The sequence below is a fragment of the Cyanistes caeruleus genome, chromosome 36, assembly GCF_971803275.1.
Source record: "Cyanistes caeruleus chromosome 36, bCyaCae1.hap1.1, whole genome shotgun sequence".
NCBI classification, from domain to species: domain Eukaryota; kingdom Metazoa; phylum Chordata; class Aves; order Passeriformes; family Paridae; genus Cyanistes; species Cyanistes caeruleus.
The window spans coordinates 570,576-594,198 of NC_141737.1; the positions used below are offsets into that span (position 1 = coordinate 570,576).

The 23,623-nt window shown below is 48.5% G+C and overlaps 1 protein-coding gene across 4 annotated transcripts; it reads right to left on the reverse strand.

The window, feature by feature from the left end:
* Window positions 1-1,110: 1,110 nt before the first annotated feature.
* Window positions 1,111-23,600, reverse strand: PRPF31 (pre-mRNA processing factor 31). Of its 4 annotated transcripts, XM_086871630.1 has the most exons (14): window positions 23,548-23,600; window positions 20,704-20,923; window positions 16,927-16,987; window positions 16,255-16,338; window positions 15,483-15,580; window positions 14,006-14,112; window positions 12,718-12,887; window positions 10,875-11,032; window positions 9,350-9,439; window positions 6,759-6,886; window positions 4,550-4,622; window positions 2,768-2,896; window positions 2,580-2,678; window positions 1,111-1,467 (listed from the first exon to the last, which is right to left on the reverse strand). In XM_086871630.1, exons 2-14 carry the CDS (start codon window positions 20,878-20,880, stop codon window positions 1,339-1,341), a joined length of 1,503 nt encoding a protein of 500 aa, XP_086727756.1. In that variant the 5' UTR covers window positions 20,881-20,923; window positions 23,548-23,600; the 3' UTR covers window positions 1,111-1,338. The 4 variants fall into 4 exon arrangements, with proteins under 4 accessions (XP_086727756.1, XP_086727757.1, XP_086727755.1 ...); XM_086871631.1 differs by lacking the exon at window positions 16,255-16,338 and having other exon boundaries at window positions 23,548-23,593; XM_086871628.1 differs by lacking the exons at window positions 1,111-1,467; window positions 2,580-2,678; window positions 2,768-2,896; window positions 4,550-4,622; window positions 6,759-6,886 and adding an exon at window positions 6,898-8,323 and having other exon boundaries at window positions 23,548-23,594.
* Window positions 23,601-23,623: the final 23 nt, after the last annotated feature.

Here is a 23,623-nt window from a genome sequence, read left to right on the forward strand (position 1 = left end):
CCGCGCGCCCCGCACCTCCGCGCACGCCCATTGGCCGAAGCGAGCGCCCGTCAGAGAACGACGCTCGATGATTGGATAAAGCCGACAGGGGACGGGACGAAGCGCGGAGCGGTCCGGCCTCCTCGCGCCGCTGTCAATCAAAGCATCCCCGCACTCCCATTGGCGGCGCTGTGTTTATAGCGGAAAAAGGGCGGGGTGCGGCTCAAGCCACGCCCACAAGGCGGAACTCGCGCATACGTCCCCTTCCTATTGGCCAGAAACGCCGTCACTCAGAGCGTGGCGGGAGTGGGCGACGCCTCCTCTGATTGGCCGAGCTCTGTAGAGAAGGGCGGGGCCACGCGCGGAGCTCTCCTGCTATTGGCTGTTTCTTCGCGCGAGGGAGCCAATAACCGACGGCCGCACGCAGGGGGCGTGACCAACTCAGAACAGAGGCAGCCAATAGGAGGCTGGGAACGACCGGGAGCCCGCCCGAAGGGGCGGGGCCACAGCGCTGAGGGCGGGAACCCCCAAAATCCCTCAGAAAAAGCCCCAAAATCGCTCAAAAGAAACCAAAAAATCCCTCAAAAAAAGGCCCCAAAATCCCTCAGAAAAAGCCCAAAAATCCCTCAAAAAAAAAAAAAACTAAAATCCTTCAAAAAAAGCCCAAAAATCCCTGAAAAAAAAGCCCCAAAATCCCTCAGAAAAAGCCCCCAAATCCCTCAAAACAGACCCAAAAATCCCTCAAAAAAAGCCCCAAAATCCCTCAGAAAAAGCCCCAAAATCCCTCAAAACAGACCCAAAAATCCGTCAAAAAAAGCCTCAAAATCACTCAAAAGAAACCCAAAAATCCCTCAAATAAAGCCCCAAAATCCCTCAGGAAAAGCCCCAAAATCCCTCAGAAAAAAAAAACAAAAATCCCTCAAAAAAGCCCCAAAATCCCTCAGAAAAAAACCCCAAAACCCTGCAGAAAAGCCCCCAAATCCTCCCCAAAACCACCCAGGAGGGACCTGCCGTATCCACAACTTCCAGAACCCCTCAAATCCCACCCAGAACCCCCCAAAAAATTGACCCCAAACCATTCAGGAACCCCCTCCTCAATTCCCCCCCCAAAACTCCTCCGAGACGCTGCAATCAAAAACTCCAATATTTATAGAAAGTTCCGGAAAGAAACATAAAAGGTGGGGTTGGGAAAAAAGGGGGGAAAAATCCCCGGGAATTGGGGTTCCCAGGGGGGGAGCGGAGACCCCACTTTTGTCCCTCTGGAGCTCCAAAAACCCCCCAAAAAATCCCCCAAAAAACTCCCCCGGATCCCAAATCCGGCGGGAAAAGGGCGGGAATTTGGGGAGGGATTCGGGGGGCTCAGGGCGGGGTGGGGACCCCGCTCCTCTCGCCCTTGACCTTGAGGAACTCGGCCATGCTGGAGAAATATTTCTGGTTGGCCTCGGCCACTTTCTTCTCGGCCGCCTGCGGGTTCACGATCTCCAAGCCCTGTGGGGGTCCCAGAAAAAATTTGGGGGGGTCCTAAAATTAGGGAGACCCCCCCCCCCGTCCTCCTCCCCCCCAAATTCCAGCTGGGAATTCCTCAAATCCTTTAAAATTCTGCCCAAATCCTCTTGGATTATCCCCAAATCCCTTGGGGATGGACCCAGAACTCCTCGGAGAGCCTCAAGGCCTCCCAAATCTCCTTTGGGAACCCCCAAAGTCCTTCTGGGACGCCCCCAAAATTCCCTCAAGGTCCTCAAATAGCCCTAAAACTCCCCCCAGCACCCCCCAAACCCCTCCAGGACCCCCCAAACCCCTCCAGGACCCCCCAAACCCCACTTGAGACCCCCCAAACCCCCCTTGAGACCCCCCAAACCCCTCCAGGACCCCCCAAATCCCACTTGAGACCCCCCAAACCCCTCCAGGACCCCCCAAATCCCACTGGGGACCCCCAAAGACCTTCAAAACCCTCCCAAACCCCTCCAGGACCCCCTAAATCCATCTTGGGATCCCCAAAACACCCTCAAAACCCCCCAAATCCCACTTGGGACCCCCCCAAATCCCTTCAAACCCCTCCAGGACCCCCCAAACCCCTCCAGGACCCCCCAAACCCCTCCAGGACCCCCCAAATCCCACTTGAGACCCCCCAAACCCCTCCAGGACCCCCCAAACCCCACTTGAGACCCCCCAAACCCCTCCAGGACCCCCCAAATCCCATTTGGGACCCCCCAAACCCCTCCAGGACCCCCCAAATCCCACTTGAGACCCCCCAAACCCCTCAAACCCCCCCAAATCCCATTTGAGACCCCCCAAACCCCTTCAGGACCCCCCAAATCCCATTTGGGACCCCCCAAACCCCTTCAGGATGCCCCAAATCCCACTTGAGACCCCCCAAAGACCTTCAAAACCCCCCCAAACCCCTCCAGGACCCCCCAAATCCATCTTGGGATCCCCCAAACCCCTCCAGGACTCCCCAAATCCCACTGGGGACCCCCAAAGACATTCAAAACCCCCCCAAACCCCTCCAGGACCCCCCAAATCCCACTTGAGACCCCTCAAACCCCTCAAACCCCCCCAAATCCCCCTTGAGACCCCCCAAACCCCCCCAAAATCCCCACCTGCAGGGGGGTGAAGGCCACGCTCGAGGCCGTGCCCGAGCTCCGGTCCCGAATGGTGGATTTACCCCCGTACACCACGCTCTGCTTCTGCAGCGTCCTCTGGGCAGCGTTAATTAGGGGTTAATTATGCTAATTAGGGGGTGATTAGCTCCAAAGGGGGTGATTAATCGGGGAGGGGCTTCAGGTACCTGCAGGGTTTTGCTGATCCGGGCTTTGGTGGCCTCATTGACCTGGGTCTGGCGAACGCGGCCGCTGCCGGCCTTGCCCAGGTGGCCCAGGCTGAAACCCAGGTCCTCCTGGTAAGCGTCCTCCTCGATCTGAGGGGAAAATGGGGTTAAAAGTGGGGAAAACGGGAAAAAATGAGGAAAAAATGGGGTTTGGGAAGGTGAAAATGGGGTTAAGGAGAGAAAAATGGAGTTTGAGGGTGTTAAAACAGCGTTAAATAGAGGGAAAATGGGGTTTGGGGGTCCCAGGTGGCCCAGGCTGAAACCCAGGTGCTCCTGGTAAGCGTCCTCCTCGATCTGAGGGGAAAATGGGGTTAAAAGCGGGGAAAAGGGGAAAAAATGAGGAAAAAATGGGGTTTGGGAAGGTGAAAATGGGGTTAAAGGGGGGAAAAGGGAGGAAAAATGGGGTTTGAGGGTTCCAGGCTGAAGCCGGGGTACTACTGCTGGGCCTCTTCCTTCATCTGAGGGGAAAATGGGGTTAAAAATGGGGAAAATGGGAAAAAATGGGGACTGGAGGGGTTAAAAATGGAGAAATGGAAAAAAAAATGGGGTTTGGGAAGGTGAAAATGGGGTTAAAGGGGGGAAAAATGGGGTTTGGGGGTCCCAGGCCGAAGCCGGAGTCCTACTGCTAGGCTTCTTCCTTGATCTGAGGGGAAAATGGGGTTAAAAGTGGGGAAAACGGGAAAAAATGAGGAAAAAATGGGATTTGGGGGGGTGAAAATGGGGTTTAATAAAAAAAAATTTGGGTTAAAGGGGGGAAAAATGGGATTTGAGGGGTCCCAGCCCGGAGCCTGGGTTGTCCTGGTAGGCCTCTTCCTTTGTCTGAGGGGAAAATAGGATTAAAAGTGGGGAAAATGGGAAAAAACTAGTGAAAAATGGGGGAAAATTAGTAAAAAGTGGGATTTGGAGAGATTAAAGTGGGATTTTATAAGAAAAATTTGGGTTAAAGGGGGGAAAAATGGGGTTTGGGGGTCTCAGGCCGGAGCCTGGGTTGTCCTGGTAGGCCTCTTCCTTCATCTGAGGGGAAAATGGGGTTAAAAGTGGGATAAATGGGAAAAAATAGTGAAAAATGAGAAAAATTAGTAAAAAACGGAATTTGGAGAGATTAAAGAGGGGTTTTAGAAGAAAAATTTGGGTTAAAGGGGGGAAAAATGGGGTTTGGGGGTCTCAGGCCGGAGCCTGGGTTGTCCTGCTGGGCCTCTTCCTTCATCTGAGGGGAAAATGGGGTTAGAAGTGGGAAAAATGGGAAAAAATGAGTGAAAAATGGGGAAAATGAGAAAAAAATGGGATTTGGGAGTGTTAAAATTGGGTTAAAAGTGGGGAAAATGGGAAAAAACGAGTAAAAAATGGGATTTGGAAAGGTTAAAATGAGGAAAAATGGGGATTAGGGGTCCTGGGTCATCCAGGTAGGTCTCTTGATCTGAGGGGAAAATGGGGTTAAAAGTGGGAAAAATGGGTAAAAACGATTAAAAAATGGGAAAAACGAGTAAAAAATGGGATTTGGGGGGGTTAAAATTGGGTTAAAAGTGGGGAAAATGGGGAAAACGAGTAAAAAATGGGACTTAGAGGAGTTAAAAATGGGGTTAAAGGGAGGAAAAACGGGAAAAAAACGAGTTAAAAATGGGATTAAAAGTGGGAAAAACGGGAAAAAAACGAGTGAAAAATGGGATTTGGGGATCCCAGGAAGGTAAAAATGGGATTGGGGTGATTAATTAGCGTTAATTAGGGTTAATTAGCGTTAATTACCTCCCCAAAGCTCATCCTGTTGGCCTGCTTGCGGATCTCCGTCAGCCCCAGGCGCTCCTTCATCTTCCGGTACCTGCGTTAATTAGGGGCTAATTAACCGTTAATTAGGGGACAGATTAACTGTTAATTAGGGGCTAATTAACCGTTCATTAGGGGCTAATTAACCGTTAATTAGGGGGCTAATTAACCATTAATTGGGGGGCTAATTAACTGTCAATTAGGGGCTAATAAACCGTTAATTAGGGTGTTAATTGGGGAGCAATTAAGGGGTTAATTAAGAGATGATTGGAATTGATTACAATTTCATTAAGGAGTTAGAAATAATTAGGGGTAAAGGCAGATAATTAAGAAAAAATAAGGAGTTGATTAGGGGGCTAATTAGTGATTGATTTGGGTTAATTAGGAGAAAAGCAAGAATTTGGAAAGACCTTAGGAGCCAATGAAGGACGAATTAAGGCTAATTAAGGATGAATTAAGGCTAATCAAAGGTTAATTAGCACTAATTAGCGCTAATTAAGGCACCTGTGGCCCCCTCTCTTCTTCCTCTGTTCCCCAAGGATCAATTAGGAGCCGAGTAAGGACGAATTAACGCTAATTAATGATGAATTAACGCTAATTAAGGACGAATTACGGATAATTAAGGACGAGTTAACGCTAATTAAGGATGAATCAAGGCTAATCAAGGGTTAATTAGTGCTAATTAGCGCTAATTAAGGCACCTGTGGCCCCCTCTCTTCTTCCTCTGCTCCCCAAGGATCAATTAGGAGTTGAGTAAGGACGAATTAACGCTAATTAATGATGAATTAACGCGAATTAAGGCTAATTAAGGATGAATTAAGGCTAATTAGGGTTGAATCAAGGCTAATCATGGGTTAATTAGTGCTAATTAGCGCTAATTAAGGCACCTGTGGCCCCCTCTCTTCTTCCTCTGCTCCCCAGTGATCAATTAGGAGCTGAGTAAGGATGAATTAACGCTAATTAAGGACAAATTAACACTAATTAAGGACGAATTAACGCTAATTAAGGACGAGTTAACACTAATTAAGGACGAATTAAGGCTAATCAAGGGTTAATTAGTGCTAATTAGCGCTAATTAGCGCTAATTAAGGCACCTGTGGCCCCCTCTCTTCTTCCTCTGTTCCCCAAGGATCAATTAGGAGCTGAGTAAGGACGAATAAACGCTAATTAATGATGAATTAACGCTAATTAAGGACGAATTACGGATAATTAAGGACGAGTTAACGCTAATTAAGGATGAATCAAGGCTAATCAAGGGTTAATTAGTGCTAATTAGCGCTAATTAAAGCACCTGCGGCCCCCTCTCTTCTTCCTCTGTTCCCCAAGGATCAATTAGGAGTTGAGTAAGGACGAATTAACGCTAATTAATGATGAATTAACGCGAATTAAGGCTAATTAAGGATGAATTAAGGCTAATTAGGGTTGAATCAAGGTTAATCAAGGGTTAATTAGTGCTAATTGGCGCTAATTAAGGCACCTGTGGCCCCCTCTCTTCTTCCTCTGTTCCCCAGGGATCAATTAGGAGCCGAGTAAAGACGAATTAACGCTAATTAATGACGAGTTAACGCTAATTAAGGATGAATTAAGGCTAATCAAGGGTTAATTAGTGCTAATTAGCGCTAATTAAGGCACCTGTGGCCCCCTCTCTTCTTCCTCTGCTCCCCAAGGATCAATTAGGAGCTGAGTAAGGATGAATTAACGCTAATTAAGGACAAATTAACACTAATTAAGGACGAATTAACGCTAATTAATGATGAATTAAGGCTAATTAAGGACGAATTAAGGCTAATCAAGGGTTAATTAGTGCTAATTAGAGCTAATTAAGGCACCTGCGGCCCCCTCTCTTCTTCCTCTGCTCCCCAAGGATCAATTAGGAGCTGAGTAAGGACGAATTAACGCTAATTAATGACAAATTAACACTAATTAAGGACGAATTAACGCTAATTAAGGACGAGTTAACACTAATTAAGGACGAATTAAGGCTAATCAAGGGTTAATTAGTGCTAATTAGCGCTAATTAGCGCTAATTAAGGCACCTGTGGCCCCCTCTCTTCTTCCTCTGTTCCCCAAGGATCAATTAGGAGCTGAGTAAGGACGAATAAACGCTAATTAATGATGAATTAACGCTAATTAAGGACGAATTAAGGCTAATCAAGGGTTAATTAGTGCTAATTAGTGCTAATTAAGGCACCTGCGGCCCCCTCTCTTCTTCCTCTGGCCGTCGAGCGGCGCCGGCAGCGGCTTCACCTGCTTGACCGGGGGCGGCTCCTGCCACTTGTCGAACTTGCGCTCGATCTCCTCCTTCAGCTCGTAGCCCACCTGGAGAGCCGGGGAAAGCCGGGAATTCCGGGGAAAATCTGGGAATTCCGGGAATTCTGGGAAAAATCTGGGAATTCTGGGAAAAATCTGGGAATTCTGGGGATTTTTGGGGATTTTTTTTGGGATTTTTTGGGATTTTTGGGGGGATTTTTTGGGGTTTCGCTGCGCTCGATCTCCTCCTTCAGCTCGGAGCCCACCTGGAGACCCGGGAAAATCCGGGAATTCCGGGGAAATCCGGGAATTCTGGGAAAAATCTGGGAATTCTGGGAAAAATCTGGGAATTCTGGGGATTTTTTGGGGATTTTTTTGGGATTTTTTGGGGATTTTTTGGGGATTTTTTGGGGTTTCGCTGCGCTCGATCTCCTCCTTCAGCTCAGAGCCCACCTGGAGACCCGGGAAAATGCGGGAATTCCGGGGAAATCCGGGAATTCCAGGGATTCTGGGAAAAATCTGGGAATTCTGGGAAAAATCTGGGAATTCTGGGGATTTTTTGGGGATTTTTTTGGGATTTTGGGGGATTTTGGGGGATTTTTTGGGGTTTCACTGAGCTCGATCTCCTCCTTCAGCTCGGAGCCCACCTGGAGACCCGGGAAAATCCGGGAATTCCGGGGAAAATCTGGGAATTCCGGGAATTCTGGGAAAAATCTGGGAATTCTGGGAAAAATCTGGGAATTTGGGGGATTTTTTGGGATTTTTTTGGGGATTTTTGGGGATTTTTTGGGGATTTTTTGGGGTTTCGCTGCGCTCGATCTCCTCCTTCAGCTCGGAGCCCACCTGGAGACCCGGGAAAATCCGGGAATTCCGGGGAAATCCGGGAATTCTGGGAAAAATCTGGGAATTCTGGGAAAAATCTGGGAATTCTGGGGATTTTTTGGGATTTTTTGGGGATTTTTGGGGGATTTTTTGGGATTTTTTGGGGATTTTTGGGGGATTTTTTGGGGTTTCGCTGCGCTCGATCTCCTCCTTCAGCTCGTAGCCCACCTGGAAACCCGGGAAAATCCGGGAATTCTGGAAATTCTGGGAAAAATCTGGGAATTCTGGGGATTTTTGGGGATTTTTTGGGGGATTTTTTGGGGATTTTTTGGGGATTTTTTTGGGGATTTTTGGGGATTTTTTGGGGGATTTTTTGGGGATTTTTTTGGGGATTTTTTTTGGGATTTTTTGGGGATTTTTGGGGATTTTTTGGGGATTTTTTGGGGTTTCACTGCGCTCGATCTCCTCCTTCAGCTCAGAGCCCTCCTGGAGAGCCGGGAAAAGCCGGGAATTCCGGGAAAATCCGGGAATTCCGGGAAAATCCAGGAATTCTGGGAAAAATCTGGGAATTTTTGGGATTTTGGGGGATTTTTTGGGGGATTTTTGGGGGATTTTTTGGGGATTTTTGGGGGGATTTTTTGGGGTTTCGCTGCGCTCGATCTCCTCCTTCAGCTCGTAGCCCACCTGGAGACCCGGGAAAATCCGGGAATTCCGGGGAAATCCGGGAATTCTGGGGAAATCCGGGAATTCCGGGAATTCTGGGAAAAATCTGGGAATTCTGGGGATTTTTGGGGATTTTTTTGGGATTTTTTTGGGATTTTTTTGGGATTTTTTGGGATTTTTGGGGCATTTTTGGGGGATTTTTTGGGGTTTTTTTGGGGGGATTTTGGGGGGATTTTTGGGAATTCCTGGGAATTTTGGGGAAAAATCCGGGATTTTTGGGGGCTCCTGGGTGGGATTTTTTGGGGATTTTGGGACAATTTTTGATGATTTTGGGGGGGATTTTTTTGGAATTTCTGGGAAATTTGGGGGGGGATTTTTGGGAATTCTGGGAATCCTGGGGGAAAATCCAGGATTTTTGGGGATCCTGGGTGGGATTTTTTTGGGATTTTTGGGGTATTTCTGGGAAATTTTGAGGGGGATTTTTGGGAATTCCTGAGGAATTTGGGGAATTTTGGGAATCCTGGGAATTCTGGGGAAAAATCTGGGACTTTTCGCAGTCCTGGGTGGGATTTTTTGGGGATTTTGGGACGATTTTTGATGATTTGGGGGGGATTTTGGGGGGATTTTTTGGGGAATTTCGGTGAAATTTGGGGAGGGAATTTTTGGGAATTTGGGAATTTTGGGAATTTGGAAATTTTGGGAATTCTGGGGGAAAATCCAGGATTTTTGGGGATCCTGGGTGGGATTTTTTGGGGATTTTGGGGGAATTTTTGATGATTTTGGGGGGATTTTTTGGGGAATTTCTGTGAAATTTGGGGAGGGAATTTTTGGGAATTTTGGGAATTTTGGGAATTTGGGAATTTTGGGAATTCTGGGGGAAAATCCAGGATTTTTGGGGATCCTGGGTGGGATTTTTTGGGGATTTTGGGACGATTTTTGGTGATTTTGGGGGGATTTTTTTTGGAATTTCGGTGAAATTTGGGGAGGGAATTTTTGGGAATTTGGGAATTTTTGGGAATTTGGGAATTTTGGGAATTCTGGGCTGACCTTGCCGTCCTGGCTCTCGTGGAAGCTGTCCACCCGCGCCGCCAGCGTGCACTTGGCCGCCACCAAACGCGCGGCTTTCCTGCGCAAATCCTGCGGGAAATCCCAAAAAAAACAGCTCAGATTCCGGGAATTCCGGGAATTCCGGGAATTCGGGGAATTTTGGGGAATTTTGGGGGAATTTTAGAGGGATTTTGGGGGGATTTGGGGGGATTTTTGGGGGATTTGGGGGAGATTTTGGGGGGATTTTCTGGGATTTTGGGGGGATTTTTTGGGGATTATTCAGAGATTTTGGGGGATTTATAGGGAATTTTGGGGGATTTTGGGGGGATTTTCTGGGATTTTGGGGGATTTTTGGGAATTTTGTGGGATTTTGGGGAGATTCTGGAGGGAATTTAGGAAATTTTGTGGAATTTTGGGAGGATTTTCTGGGATTTTGGGGGATTTTGGGGAATTTGGGTGGATTTTGGGGGGATTTGGGGGGATTTTGGGTGAATTTTTGGGGATTATTCTGAGATTTTGGGGGATTTTTGGGAATTTTGTGGAATTTTGGGGGGATTTTCTGGGATTTTGGGGGATTTTCGGGAATTTTGGGGTATTTTAGGTGGATTTGGGGTATTTTGGGTGGATTTTGGGGTATTTTGGGTGGATTTGGGGTATTTTAGGTGGATTTGGGGTATTTTGGGTGGATTTGGGGTATTTTGGGTGGGTTTGGGGTATTTTGGGTGGATTTTGGGGTATTTTAGGGTGATTTTTTTGGATTTTGGGGTATTTTGGGTGGGTTTTTTTGATTTTGGGGTATTTCAGGGTGATTTTTTTGGATTTTGGGGTATTTTGGTTAAATTTGGGGTATTTTGGGTGGGTTTTGGGGTATTTTGGGTGGGTTTTTTTGGATTTTGGGGTATTTTGGGTGGATTTTTTTGGATTTTGGGTTATTTCAGGTGGATTTTGGGTGTTTTTGTGACTCACAGGCGGCAGGGACTGCACGATGTCGCTGTGGTAGATGAATCCCGTGTGGGGTTTGGTTAAATTTGGGGTATTTTGGGTGGGTTTGGGGTATTTTGGGTGGATTTGGGGTATTTTGGGTGGATTTTTTTGGATTTTGTGTGGGTTTTTTTTGGATTTTGGGGTATTTTAGGGTGATTTTTTTAGATTTTGGGTTATTTCAGGTGGATTTTGTGACTCACAGGCGGCAGGGACTGCACGATGTCGCTGTGGTGGATGAATCCCATGTGGGGTTGGGTGGATTTGGGGTATTTTGGGTGGGTTTGGGGTATTTTCGGTGGGTTTTTTTGGATTTTGGGGTATTTTGGATGGATTTTTTTGGATTTTGGGTTATTTCAGGTGGATTTTGGGTGTTTTTGTGACTCACAGGCGGCAGGGACTGCACGATGTCGCTGTGGTAGATGAATCCCGTGTGGGGTTTGGTTAAATTTGGGGTATTTTGGGTGGGTTTTTTTGGATTTTGGGGTATTTTAGGGTGATTTTTTTGGATTTTGGGTTATTTCAGGTGGATTTTGTGACTCACAGGCGGCAGGGACTGCACGATGTCGCTGTGGTAGATGAATCCCGTGTGGGGCAGGACGGAGGTGGAGGAGAAGCCGGAGAGCGTTCGGCGCTGGGCCCCCAGCAGGAGGATGTTACAGGCAGGCAGCTTGGACAGCGGGGTCAGGCCTCCTGCCACACCTAAAACACCCCAAAAACACCCCAAAAATATCCCCAAAACATCACAAAAATATCCCCAAAATATCCTGGAAATATCCCCAAAATATCCCAAAATATCCCCAAAATATCCCCAAAAACACCCCAAAAATATCCCCAAATCATCATAAAAATATCCCCAAAATATCCCCAAAATATCCCCAAAAACACCCCAAAAATATCCCCAAAATATCCCCAAAAACACCCCAAAAATATCCCCAAAACATCACAAAAATATCCCCAAAACATCCTGAAAATATCCTGGAAATATCCCCAAAATATCCCCAAAAACACCCCAAAAATATCCCGGAAATATCCCCAAAATATCCCCAAAATATCCCCAAAATATCCCCAAAAACACCCCAAAAATATCCCCAAATCATCATAAAAATATCCTGAAAATATCCTGGAAATATCCAAAAAATATCCCAAAAATATCCCTGAAACACAGCGGGGTCAGGCCTCCTGCCACACCTAAAACACCCCAAAAACACCCCAAAAACACCCCAAAAATATCCCCAAAACATCCTGAAAATATCCTGGAAATATCCCCAAAATATCCCCAAAACACCCCAAAAATATCCCCAAAAATATCCTGGAAATATCCCCAAAATAGCCCCAAAACACCCCAAAAATATCCTGAATATATTGCCGGATTTTGGGGTGGTTTTGGGTGTTTTTGGGTGATTTTGGGTTGGTTTTGGGGTGTTTCTGAGGGGATTTTGCTGGATTTTGGGGTGATTTTGGGGTGTTTTTGTTGGATTTTGGGGTGTTTCTGGGTGATTTGGGGTGTTTTTGCTGAATTTTGGGGTTTTTGCTGGATTTGGGGTGTTTTTGTGTGATTTTGGGGTGTTTTGGGAAATTTTGGGGTGTTTTTGCTGGATTTTGGGCTGGTTTTGGGTGATTTGGGGTGTTTTTGTGGTATTTTGTGTGTTTCTGGGTGATTTGGGGTGTTTTTGCTGGATTTGGGGTGTTTTTGCTGGATTTTGGGGTGTTTTTGTGTGATTTTGGGGTGTTTTTGTGTGATTTTGGGGGGATTTTGGGATGTTTTTGCTGGATTTTGGGGTGTTTTTGGGTGATTTTGGGGTGTTTTTGTGTGATTTTGGGGTGTTTTTGCTGGATTTTGGGGTGTTTTTGCTGGATTTTGGGGTGTTTTTGCTGGATTTTGGGGTGGTTTTGGGTGATTTTGGGGTGTTTTTGGGTGATTTTGGGGTGTTTTTGCTGGATTTTGGGGTGTTTTTGCTGGATTTGGGGTGTTTCTGGGTGATTTGGGGTGTTTTTGCTGAATTTTGGGGTTTTTGCTGGATTTGGGGTGTTTTTGTGTGATTTTGGGGTGTTTTGGGAAATTTTGGGGTGTTTTTGCTGGATTTTGGGCTGGTTTTGGGTGATTTGGGGTGTTTTTGTGGTATTTTGGGTGTTTCTGGGTGATTTGGGGTGTTTTTGCTGGATTTTGGGGTGTTTTTGGGTGATTTTTGGGTGTTTTAGCTGGATTTAGGGTGTTTTAGCTGGATCTGGGGTGTTTTTGCTGGATTTGGGGTGTTTTTGGGGTATTTTGGGTGTTTCTGGGTGATTTTGGGGTGTTTCTGGGTGATTTTGGGGTGTTTTTGCATGATTTTGGGGTGTTTTTGCATGATTTTGGGGTGTTTTTGGCTGATTTTGGGGGTTCTCACCCATGATTTTGGCGGCGGTGGAGGCCCCGAGGATGAGGGAGAGGTTGGGGGCGATGAAGGACATCCGGGACTCCACGTACTCGTAAATCCTCAGCTTGGCCCCGCTCAGCGCCAGCGCCATGTCACACGCGTCCTCGATGCGCCCCAGCTCCTCCTCCGACAGCTGCTGCCTGCTCAAAACCCCAAAAACACCCCAAAAACGGGATCAGCCACCCCGAAAACCCCAAAAACCGCCCCAAAAAACCCCAAATACACCCCAAAAACCACCCCAAAAACCCCCAGAATGAGCGCGGTGATGTCACACGCGTCCTCGATGCGCCCCAGCTCCTCCTCCGACAGCTGCTGCCTGCTCAAAACCCAAAAACACCCCAAAAACACCCCAAAAACACCCCAAAAACGGGATCAGCCACCCCGAAAACCCCCAAAACCGCCCCAAAAAACCCCAAAAAAACCCCAAGAACCCCAAAAACCACCCCAAAAACCACCCCAAAAAACCCCAAATACACCCCAAGAACCCCAAAATACACCCCAAAACCCCCAAAAAACACCCCAAAAACCCTAAATACACCCAAAAACACCCAAAGAACCCTAAATAGACCCCAAAAACCCCAAAAAACCCCAAAATACACCCAAAATTTGGGATCAGCGGCCCCAAAAACACCAAAAACCGCCCCAAAAATTCCCTGAAAATTCCCAAAAATCCCAAAAAAATCCCCAAAAATTCATCCCAAAATCCCCAAAAATCCCCAAAAAATTCCCAAAAAATCCCCCAAAATTCAAAAAAATTCCAAAAAAATCCCCAAAAATTCCTCCTAAAATCCCAAAAAATTCCCAAAAAGTCCCAAAAATTCCCCCCAAAATCCCTAAAAAATTCCAAAAAAATCCCCAATAATCCCAAAAAATCCCCAAAAATTCCTCCTAAAATCCCAAAAAATTCCCCAAAAATTCCCAAAAATTCCCAAAAAATCCCCAAAAATTCCCCCCAAAATCCCCAAAAATCCCAAAAAAATCCCCAAAAATTCCTCCTAAAATCCCCAAAAATTCCCAAAAATTCCCAAAAAATTCCAAAAAAATCCCAAAAAAATCCCGAAAAATTCCAAAAAAAATCCCAAAAAATCCCCAAAAATTCCTCCCAAAATCCCCAAAAATCCCAAAAAAATCCCCAAAAATTCCTCCTAAAATCCCCAAAAAATTCCCAAAAATTCCAAAAAAATTCCCAAAAATCCCCCAAATCCCAGAATTCCCCCCAGAATTCCCAGAATTCCCGGAATTCCGGGATTTTGGCGACCCCTGGGTGGTGGAGGCGGTGACGCTGACGACCATGATGGTGGCGTTGGTCAGGATCTGCTGAACGTTCTCGTTGTTCTTGCATTTATCCAGGGAATTGCCCAATTCCTGCGGAATTCAACCCAAAAAAACAAAAATCAGGGAGAGGTAAAAAAATAAACGGAAAAAAAACCCTCAAAATTCCACCCAAAAAAAATCTGGGAATCAAAAAAAACCCAAAATTCCACCCAAAAAAAAATCTGGGAATCAAAAAAATCCCAAAATTCCAACCAGAAAAATCTGGGAATCAAAAAAATCCCAAAATTCCAACCAGAAAAATTTGGGAATCAAAAAAACCCCAAAATTCCACCCAAAAAAATTTGGGAGTTAAACAAAAACCCCAAAATTTAACCCCAAAAAAATTTGGGAGTTAAAGAAAAACCTCAAAATTCCACCCAAAAAACAAAAATCAGGGAGGGGTAAAAAAATAAACGGAAAAAAATCTGGGAAAGGGAAAAAAAAAACCAAAATTCCACCCAAAAAAAATCTGGGAGTTAAAGAAAAACCCAAAATTCAACCCCAAAAATATTTGGGAATCAAAAAAAACCCCAAAATTCAACCCCAAAAAAACCTGAGAATTGGGACATTTTGGGACATTTTGGGATATTTTGGGGTACTTTGGGGTGTTTTGGGGTGTTTTTGGGTGTTTTTTGGGTGTTTTGTGGCTGTTTTTGGGTGGTTTTGGGTGTTTCTGGGGTGTTTTGGGGGTGTTTTTAGGTGTTTTTGTGTGTTTTTTGGGTGCTTTAGTTGTTTTGGGGTGTTTTTGGGTGTTTCTGTGTGGTTTTGGATTTTTTGGGGTGTTTTTGTGTGTTTTTGTGTGTTTTGGGGCTGTTTTTGGGGTGTTTTTGGATGTTTTTGGGGTATTTTTGGGTGTTTCTGGGGTGTTTTTGTGGTGTTTTGGGGGTGTTTTTTGGGGTGTTTTTGGGTGTTTGTGTTTTTGGGTGGTTTTGGGTGTTTTTGGATGTTTCTGGGTTGTTTTTGGGGTGTTTTTGGGTGTTTCTGGGTTGTTTTTGGGGTGTTTTTGGGTGTTTTGGGGTGTTTTGGGGTGTTGTTAGGGTGTTTTTTGGGTGTTTTTGTGTGTTTTTGGGTGTTTTTGGGATGTTTTTGGGGTATTTTTGGATGTTTTGGGTGTTTTTGGGTGGTTTCGGGTGTTTTTCTGTGTTTTGGGGGTGGTTTTGGGTGTTTTTGGGTGTTTTTGGATGTTTCTGGGTTGTTTTTGGGGTGTTTTTGGGTGTTTTGGGGTGGTTTGGGGTGTTTTTGTGTGTTTTTCTGTGTTTTTGGATGTTTCTGGGGTGTTTTTGGGTGTTTTTCTGTGTTTTTGGGGTGTTTTGGGGTGTTTCTTGGTTGTTTTTGGGTGTTTTTGGGTGTTTTTTGGGTGTTTTTGGGTGTTTTTGGGTTGTTTTTGGGGTGTTTTCGGGTGTTTCCGTGTCCCCACCCACCTTGACGGTGCGGATGTAATCCAGGGCGTTGGGAACCAGCGACTCCAGCTCCGGGAATCTCTTGGAATATTTATCCCGGATAAACTTGTGGATGATGTCTGGGGGGGAGCCCCAAAAATACCCAAAATCAGACCCAAAAAATACCCCCAAAAATCCCCAAAATCAGACCCAAAAAATACCCAAAAAATCCCCAAAATCAGACCCAAAATCCCCCCAAAAAATACCCAAAATGAGACCCAAAATCCCCCAAAAAAATCCCCAAAATCAGACCCAAAAAATACCCCAAAAATACCCAAAATCAGACCCAAAAAATGCCCAAAATCAGACCCCAAACCCCCCAAATTCCCTCCAAAATCCCCCCAAAAATGCCCAAAATCAGACCCAAATTCAGACCCAAAATCCCCCAAATTTTTCCCCCACAAAAAATCCCAAAATCAGACCCAAAATCCCCAAAATCAGACCAAAAATCCCCCAAATTCCCCCTAAAACCCCCAAAATTCCCCCCAAAATCCCCAAATCAGACCCAAAAGCAGACCTTAAACTCCCCAAAATTAGACCCAAAATTCCCCAAATTCCCCCCAAAATCCCCCCAAAAAAATCCCCAAAATCAGACCCAAAACCCCCCAAAATCCCCCAAATTCCCCAAAAAAATCCCCCCAAAAATCCCCCAAACCCCCCAAATCCCCCCAAAAATCCCAAATTCCCCCAAATTCCCCCCAAATCCCCAAATTTCCCCCAAATCCCCCCAGGAATGCCCCCAAATGGTGCTGACTCAGCTCGTTCTCGATCTCCACCGTCAGGTTGTTTGCGTCCACGATCACCCGGTACTCGGGAGCCGCCTCCACCGGCCCCAGAACTGCCCAGAAACACCCAAAAACAGCCCAAATTCCATCCAGTTCCACAGGATTCCATCCAAAATTCCCCAAAATCCACCCAAAACTGCCCAAAAACACCCAAAAACAGCCCAAATTCCATCCAGTTCCACAAAATTCCATCCAAAATTCCCCAAAATCCACCCAAAATCCACCCAAAATTCCCCAAAAACACCCCAAACCAGCCCAAATTCCATCAAATTCCACAAAATTCCATCCAATTCCACAAAATCCGCCCAGAATTCCACAAAATCCACCCAAAATTCCCCAAAAACACCCAAAATCCAGCCAAAATTCCATCCTATTCCACAAAATCCACCCAAAATCCACCCAGAATTCCCAAAAATCCACCCAAAATTCCCAAAATTCCCAAAAATCCACCCAAAATTCCATCTGGGAACCCCAAAATTCCCAAAATTCCATCTGAAAACCTCAAAATTCCATCTGGGAACCCCAAAATCCACCCAGAAATCCCAAAAATCCACCCAAAACTCCCCAAAATTCCCAAAAATCCTCGAAAACTTTGGGAATTTTGGGGTGAGGGAAGGGAAATTTGGGAATTTCGGGCTCACCCTCGGCAGCCTTGGGCTGTTTCCCGATGTATTCCTCGATTTTCTGCATGATCTCGGCAAACTGCGGGAAAATCCCAAAGTTTGGGGAATTTTGGGGTGGATTTGGGGATTTTGGGGATTTTTGGGGTGGAATTGGGATTTTTTGGGAACTTTTTGGAATTTTGGGGGATTTTTTTTTGAATTTTTTGGGATTTTTTGGGGATTTTTAGGGATTTTTTCGAATGGATTTGGGGATTTTTGGGATTTTTTGGGAATTTTTGGGGATTTTTGGAGGGATTTGGGGATTTTTTGGGAATTTTTGGGATTTTTGGGGGGAATTTTGGGGTCGATTTGGGGGATTTGGGGATTTTTCGGGAATTTTTGGGATGGATTTGGGGGTTTTTGGGGTAGTTTTTAAGGATTTCAGGTGGTTTCGGGTGTTTTTGGAGTGTTTTTGGGTGATTTCGGGTGTTTTTGGGCTGGTTTTGGGCTGGTTTTGGGTGATTTCGGGTGTTTTTGAGGTGTTTTGGGCTGTTTTGGGGGTATTTTGGGTGTTTTTGGGTATTTCGGCTGTTTTGGGGGTGTTTTGGGGGTATTTCGGGTGTTTTTGGGGTATTTTTGGGGTGTTTTTGGGGTGTTTTTGGATGATTTCGGGTGTTTTTGGGGTGATTTCGCATGGTTTCAGGGTGTTTCAGGGTGTTTTTGGGGTGATTTCGGATGGTTTCAGGGTGATTTGGGGTGATTTCGGGTGTTTTTGGGGTGATTTCGGGTGTTTTTGGGGTGATTTGGAATGGTTTCAGGGTGTTTCAGGATGATTTCGGGTGATTTCGGGGTGTCTCACCGCCTTGGACCCCCAGAGCTTGGTGATGCTCCGCACGGGGGGTTCAGGGGGTGTTTTGGGGGGTGTTTTTGGGGTATTTTGGGTGTTTTTGGGGTATTTTGGGTGTTTTTGGGGTGATTTCAGATGGTTTCAGGGTGATTTTGGGTGATTTCGGGTGTTTTTGGGGTGTCTCACCGCCTTGGACCCCCAGAGCTTGGCGATGCTCCGCACGGGGGGTTCAGGGGGGTTTCAGGGGGTGTTTTTGGGGTGATTTCGGGTGTTTTTGGGGTGATTTGGAATGGTTTCAGGGTGATTTCAGGTGGTTTTGGGGTGATTTCGGGGTGATTTCGGGGTGTTTCACCGCCTTGGACCCCCAGAGCTTGGCGATGCTCCGCACGGTGGGTTCAGGGGGTGTTTTGGGGGGTGATTTTGGGGTATTTCGGGTGTTTTTGGGGTGATTTCGGGTGTTTTTGGAGTGTTTTGGGTGTTTTTGGGGTGATTTCGGATGGTTTCAGGGTGTTTCAGGGTGTTTTTGGGGTGATTTCGGGTGTTTTCGGGGTGTCTCACCGCCTTGGACCCCCAGAGCTTGGTGATGCTCCGCACGGGGGGTTCAGGGGGGGTTCAGGGGGTGTTTTGGGGTGATTTCGGGTGTTTTTGGGGTGATTTCGGATGGTTTCAGGGTGTTTCAGGGTGTTTTTGGGGTGATTTCGGGTGTTTTCGGGGTGTCTCACCGCCTTGGACCCCCAGAGCTTGGCGATGCTCCGCACGGGGGGTTCAGGGGGGTTTCAGGGGGTGTTTTTGGGGTGTTTTGGGGGGTGTTTTTGGGTGATTTCGGGGTGATTTCAGATGGTTTCAGGGTGATTTCGGGTGTTTTTGGGGTGATTTCGGGTGTTTTTGGGGGTATTTTGGGTGTTTTTGGGGTGATTTCGGATGGTTTCAGGGTGATTTTGGGTGATTTCGGGTGTTTTCGGGGTGTCTCACCGCCTTGGACCCCCAGAGCTTGGCGATGCTCCGCACGGGGTGTTCAGGGGGGTTTCAGGGGGTGTTTTTGGGGTGTTTTGGGGGGTGTTTTTGGGTGATTTTGGGGTGATTTCGGATGGTTTCAGGGTGTTTCAGGGTGTTTTTGGGGTGTTTTGGGGTGTTTTTGGGGTGTCTCACCGCCTTGGACCCCCAGAGCTTGGCGATGCTCCGCACGGGGGGTTCAGGGGGTGTTTTTGGGGTGATTTCGGGTGTTTTTGGGGTGTTTTGGGTGTTTTTGGGGTGATTTCAGATGGTTTCAGGGTGATTTTGGGTGATTTCGGGTGTTTTTGGGGTGTCTCACCGCCTTGGACCCCCAGAGCTTGGTGATGCTCCGCACGGGGGGTTCAGGGGGGTTTCAGGGGGTGTTTTTTGGGTGTTTTTGGGGTATTTTGGGGTGATTTTGGGTGATTTCGGGTGTTTTTGGGGTGTTTTTGGGGTGTCTCACCGCCTTGGACCCCCAGAGCTTGGCGATGCTCCGCACGGGGGGGTTCAGGGGGTGTTTTGGGGTGATTTCGGATGGTTTCAGGGTGATTTCGGGTGATTTCGGGTGTTTTTGGGGTGATTTTGGATGGTTTCAGGGTGTTTCAGGGTGATTTTGGGTGATTTCGGGTGTTTTTGGGGTGTCTCACCGCCTTGGACCCCCAGAGCTTGGCGATGCTCCGCACGGGGTGTTCAGGGGGGTTTCAGGGGGTGTTTTTGGGGTGTTTTGGGGGGTGTTTTTGGGTGATTTCGGGGTGATTTCAGATGGTTTCAGGGTGATTTCGGGTGTTTTTGGGGTGATTTCGGGTGTTTTTGGGGGTATTTTGGGTGTTTTTGGGGTGATTTCGGATGGTTTCAGGGTGATTTTGGGTGATTTCGGGTGTTTTCGGGGTGTCTCACCGCCTTGGACCCCCAGAGCTTGGCGATGCTCCGCACGGGGTGTTCAGGGGGGTTTCAGGGGGTGTTTTTGGGGTGTTTTGGGGGGTGTTTTTGGGTGATTTTGGGGTGATTTCGGATGGTTTCAGGGTGTTTCAGGGTGTTTTTGGGGTGTTTTGGGGTGTTTTTGGGGTGTCTCACCGCCTTGGACCCCCAGAGCTTGGCGATGCTCCGCACGGGGGGTTCAGGGGGTGTTTTTGGGGTGATTTCGGGTGTTTTTGGGGTGTTTTGGGTGTTTTTGGGGTGATTTCAGATGGTTTCAGGGTGATTTTGGGTGATTTCGGGTGTTTTTGGGGTGTCTCACCGCCTTGGACCCCCAGAGCTTGGTGATGCTCCGCACGGGGGGTTCAGGGGGGTTTCAGGGGGTGTTTTTTGGGTGTTTTTGGGGTATTTTGGGGTGATTTTGGGTGATTTCGGGTGTTTTTGGGGTGTTTTTGGGGTGTCTCACCGCCTTGGACCCCCAGAGCTTGGCGATGCTCCGCACGGGGGGGTTCAGGGGGTGTTTTGGGGTGATTTCGGGTGTTTTTGGGGTGATTTCGGATGGTTTCAGGGTGATTTCGGGTGATTTCGGGTGTTTTTGGGGTGATTTTGGATGGTTTCAGGGTGTTTCAGGGTGATTTTGGGTGATTTCGGGTGTTTTTGGGGTGTCTCACCGCCTTGGACCCCCAGAGCTTGGCGATGCTCCGCGCAGGGGGTTCAGGGGGGGTTCAGGGGGTGTTTTGGGGTGATTTCGGGTGTTTTTGGGGTGATTTCGGATGGTTTCAGGGTGTTTCAGGGTGTTTTTGGGGTGTTTTGGGGTGATTTCGGGTGTTTTGGGGTGATTTTGGGGTGTCTCACCGCCTTGGACCCCCAGAGCTTGGCGATGCTCCGTACGGGGGGTTCAGGGGGTGTTTTTGGGGTGTTTTGGGGGTTTTTGGGGTGATTTCGGATGGTTTCAGGGTGTTTCAGGGTGTTTTCGGGGTGATTTCGGGTGTTTTTGGGGTGATTTCGGATGGTTTCAGGGTGTTTTCGGGGTGATTTCGGGTGTTTTTGGGGTGTCTCACCGCCTTGGACCCCCAGAGCTTGGCGATGCTCCGCACGGACTCGGCGCCCTCGGGCGGCTCCGGCTCCTCCCGAACGTCCTCGATCGGGGGCTCCTCCCCCCCCTCGGAGCCTTCGGCCTCCTCCTCCTCCCCCGCAGCCTCCTCCAGGTCAGCCAGCAGCTCGTCCGCCAGAGACATGGCCCAACCCGGCAAACTGGGCAAACTGGGGATACTGGGAGCACTGGGAACAGAGACAGAGCTCAAACTGGGCAAACTGGGAACAGAGACATGGCCCAACCCGGCAAACTGGGCAAACTGGGCAAACTGGGAGCACTGGGAACAGAGACAGAGCTCAAACTGGGCAAACTGGGAACAGAGACATGGCCCAACCCGGCAAACTGGGCAAACTGGGCAAACTGGGCAAACTGGGAACAGACAGGGCTCAAACTGGGCAAACTGGGGATACTGGGGGATACTGGGAATAGAGACACAGCTCAAACTGGGCAAACTGGGAACAGAGACATGGCCCGCGCCCGGCAAACTGGGGATACTGGGGATACTGGGAGCACTGGGAACAGAGATAGAGCTCAAACTGGGCAAACTGGGAACAGAGACATGGCCCGCGCCCGGCAAACTGGGCAAACTGGGGATACTGGGAGCACTGGGAACAGAGATAGAGCTCAAACTGGGCAAACTGGGGATACTGGGAGCACTGGGAACAGAGATAGAGCTCAAACTGGGGATACTGGGAACAGAGACATGGCCCGCGCCCGGCAAACTGGGGATACTGGGCAAACTGGGAGCACTGGGAACAGAGACAGAGCTCAAACTGGGCAAACTGGGAACAGAGACATGGCCCGCACCCGGCAAACTGGGCAAACTGGGGATACTGGGGGATACTGGGAACAGACAGAGCTCAAACTGGGCAAACTGGGAACAGAGACATGGCCCGCACCCGGCAAACTGGGCAAACTGGGGGATACTGGGGGATACTGGGAACAGAGACACAGCTCAAACTGGGCAAACTGGGAACAGAGACATGGCCCGCGCCCGGCAAACTGGGCAAACTGGGGGATACTGGGGGATACTGGGAACAGAGACACAGCTCAAACTGGGCAAACTGGGAACAGAGACATGGCCCGCACCCGGCAAACTGGGCAAACTGGGGGATACTGGGGGATACTGGGAACAGAGACACAGCTCAAACTGGGCAAACTGGGAACAACTGGGGATACTGGGAATAGACAGGGCTCAAACTGGGCAAACTGGGGATACTGGGGATACTGGGGGGTACTGGGGGATACTGGGAATAGAGATAGAGCTAAAACTGGGGATACTGGGAACAGAGACATGGCCCGCGCCCGGCAAACTGGGGATACTGGGGGATACTGGGGATACTGGGAACAGAGACAGAGCTCAGACTGGGCAAACTGGGAACAGAGACATGGCCCGCGCCCGGCAAACTGGGGATACTGGGGATACTGGGGGATACTGGGGATACTGGGAATAGAGACACAGCTCAAACTGGGCAAACTGGGGATACTGGGGATACTGGGAGCAACTGGGGGATACTGGGAACAGAGACACGGCTCAAACTGGGCAAACTGGGAACAGAGACATGGCCCGCGCCCGGCAAACTGCGCAAACTGGGGATACTGGGGTGTACTGGGAACAGACAGGGCTCAAACTGGGCAAACTGGGCAAACTGGGGATACTGGGGATACTGGGCAAACTGGGAACAGACAGAGCTCAAACTGGGCAAACTGGGAACAGAGACATGGCCCGCGCCCGGCAAACTGGGGATACTGGGGATACTGGGAGCACTGGGAACAGAGACAGAGCTCAAACTGGGGATACTGGGGATACTGGGAGCACTGGGAACAGAGACAGAGCTCAAACTGGGGATACTGGGAACAGAGACATGGCCCGCGCCCGGCAAACTGGGGATACTGGGGATACTGGGAACAGACAGGGCTCAAACTGGGCAAACTGGGAACAGAGACATGGCCCGCGCCCGGCAAACTGCGCAAACTGGGCAAACTGGCAACAGACAGGGCTCAAACTGGGGGATACTGGGGGATACTGGGAGCAACTGGGGATACTGGGAATAGAGACAGAGCTCAAACTGGGGATACTGGGAACAGAGACATGGCCCGCGCCCGGCAAACTGGGGGATACTGGGGATACTGGGGATACTGGGGATACTGGGGATACTGGGGATACTGGGGATACTGGGAATAGAGACACAGCTCAAACTGGGCAAACTGGGAACAGAGACATGGCCCGCGCCCGGCAAACTGGGGGATACTGGGGGATACTGGGGATACTGGGAACAGACAGGGCTCAAACTGGGCAAACTGGGCAAACTGGGGATACTGGGAACAGACAGGGCTCAAACTGGGCAAACTGGGAACAGACAGAGCTCAAACTGGGCAAACTGGGCAAACTGGGGGATACTGGGAACAGAGACACAGCTCAGACTGGGCAAACTGGGGGATACTGGGAGCAACTGGGAACAGAGATAGAGCTCAAACTGGGCAAACTGGGAGCACTGGGCAAACTGGGAACAGACAGAGCTCAAACTGGGGGATACTGGGCAAACTGGGCAAACTGGGAGCAACTGGGAGCACTGGGAACAGAGACATGGCCCAGACTGGGGAGCACTGGGGATACTGGGAGCACTGGGAGCACTGGGAACAGAGACACGGCTCAAACTGGGATGAACTGGGATGAACTGGGAGCACTGGGAGCACTGGGAGGAGCCCGGAGCCCCCCCCGCATGGCCCCAGCCCCTCCCCCACCCTCGAACCTCCCGAAATTCCCGAAATTCCCCAAAAATTCCCGGGAATTTTCCCCCTCCGGTACCTCCCGCTCCCGTCGCAGCCGCGCTGACGTCACTGCCGCGCGCCGCGCGCCGCGCAAAGGCGTCACTTCCGCTTCG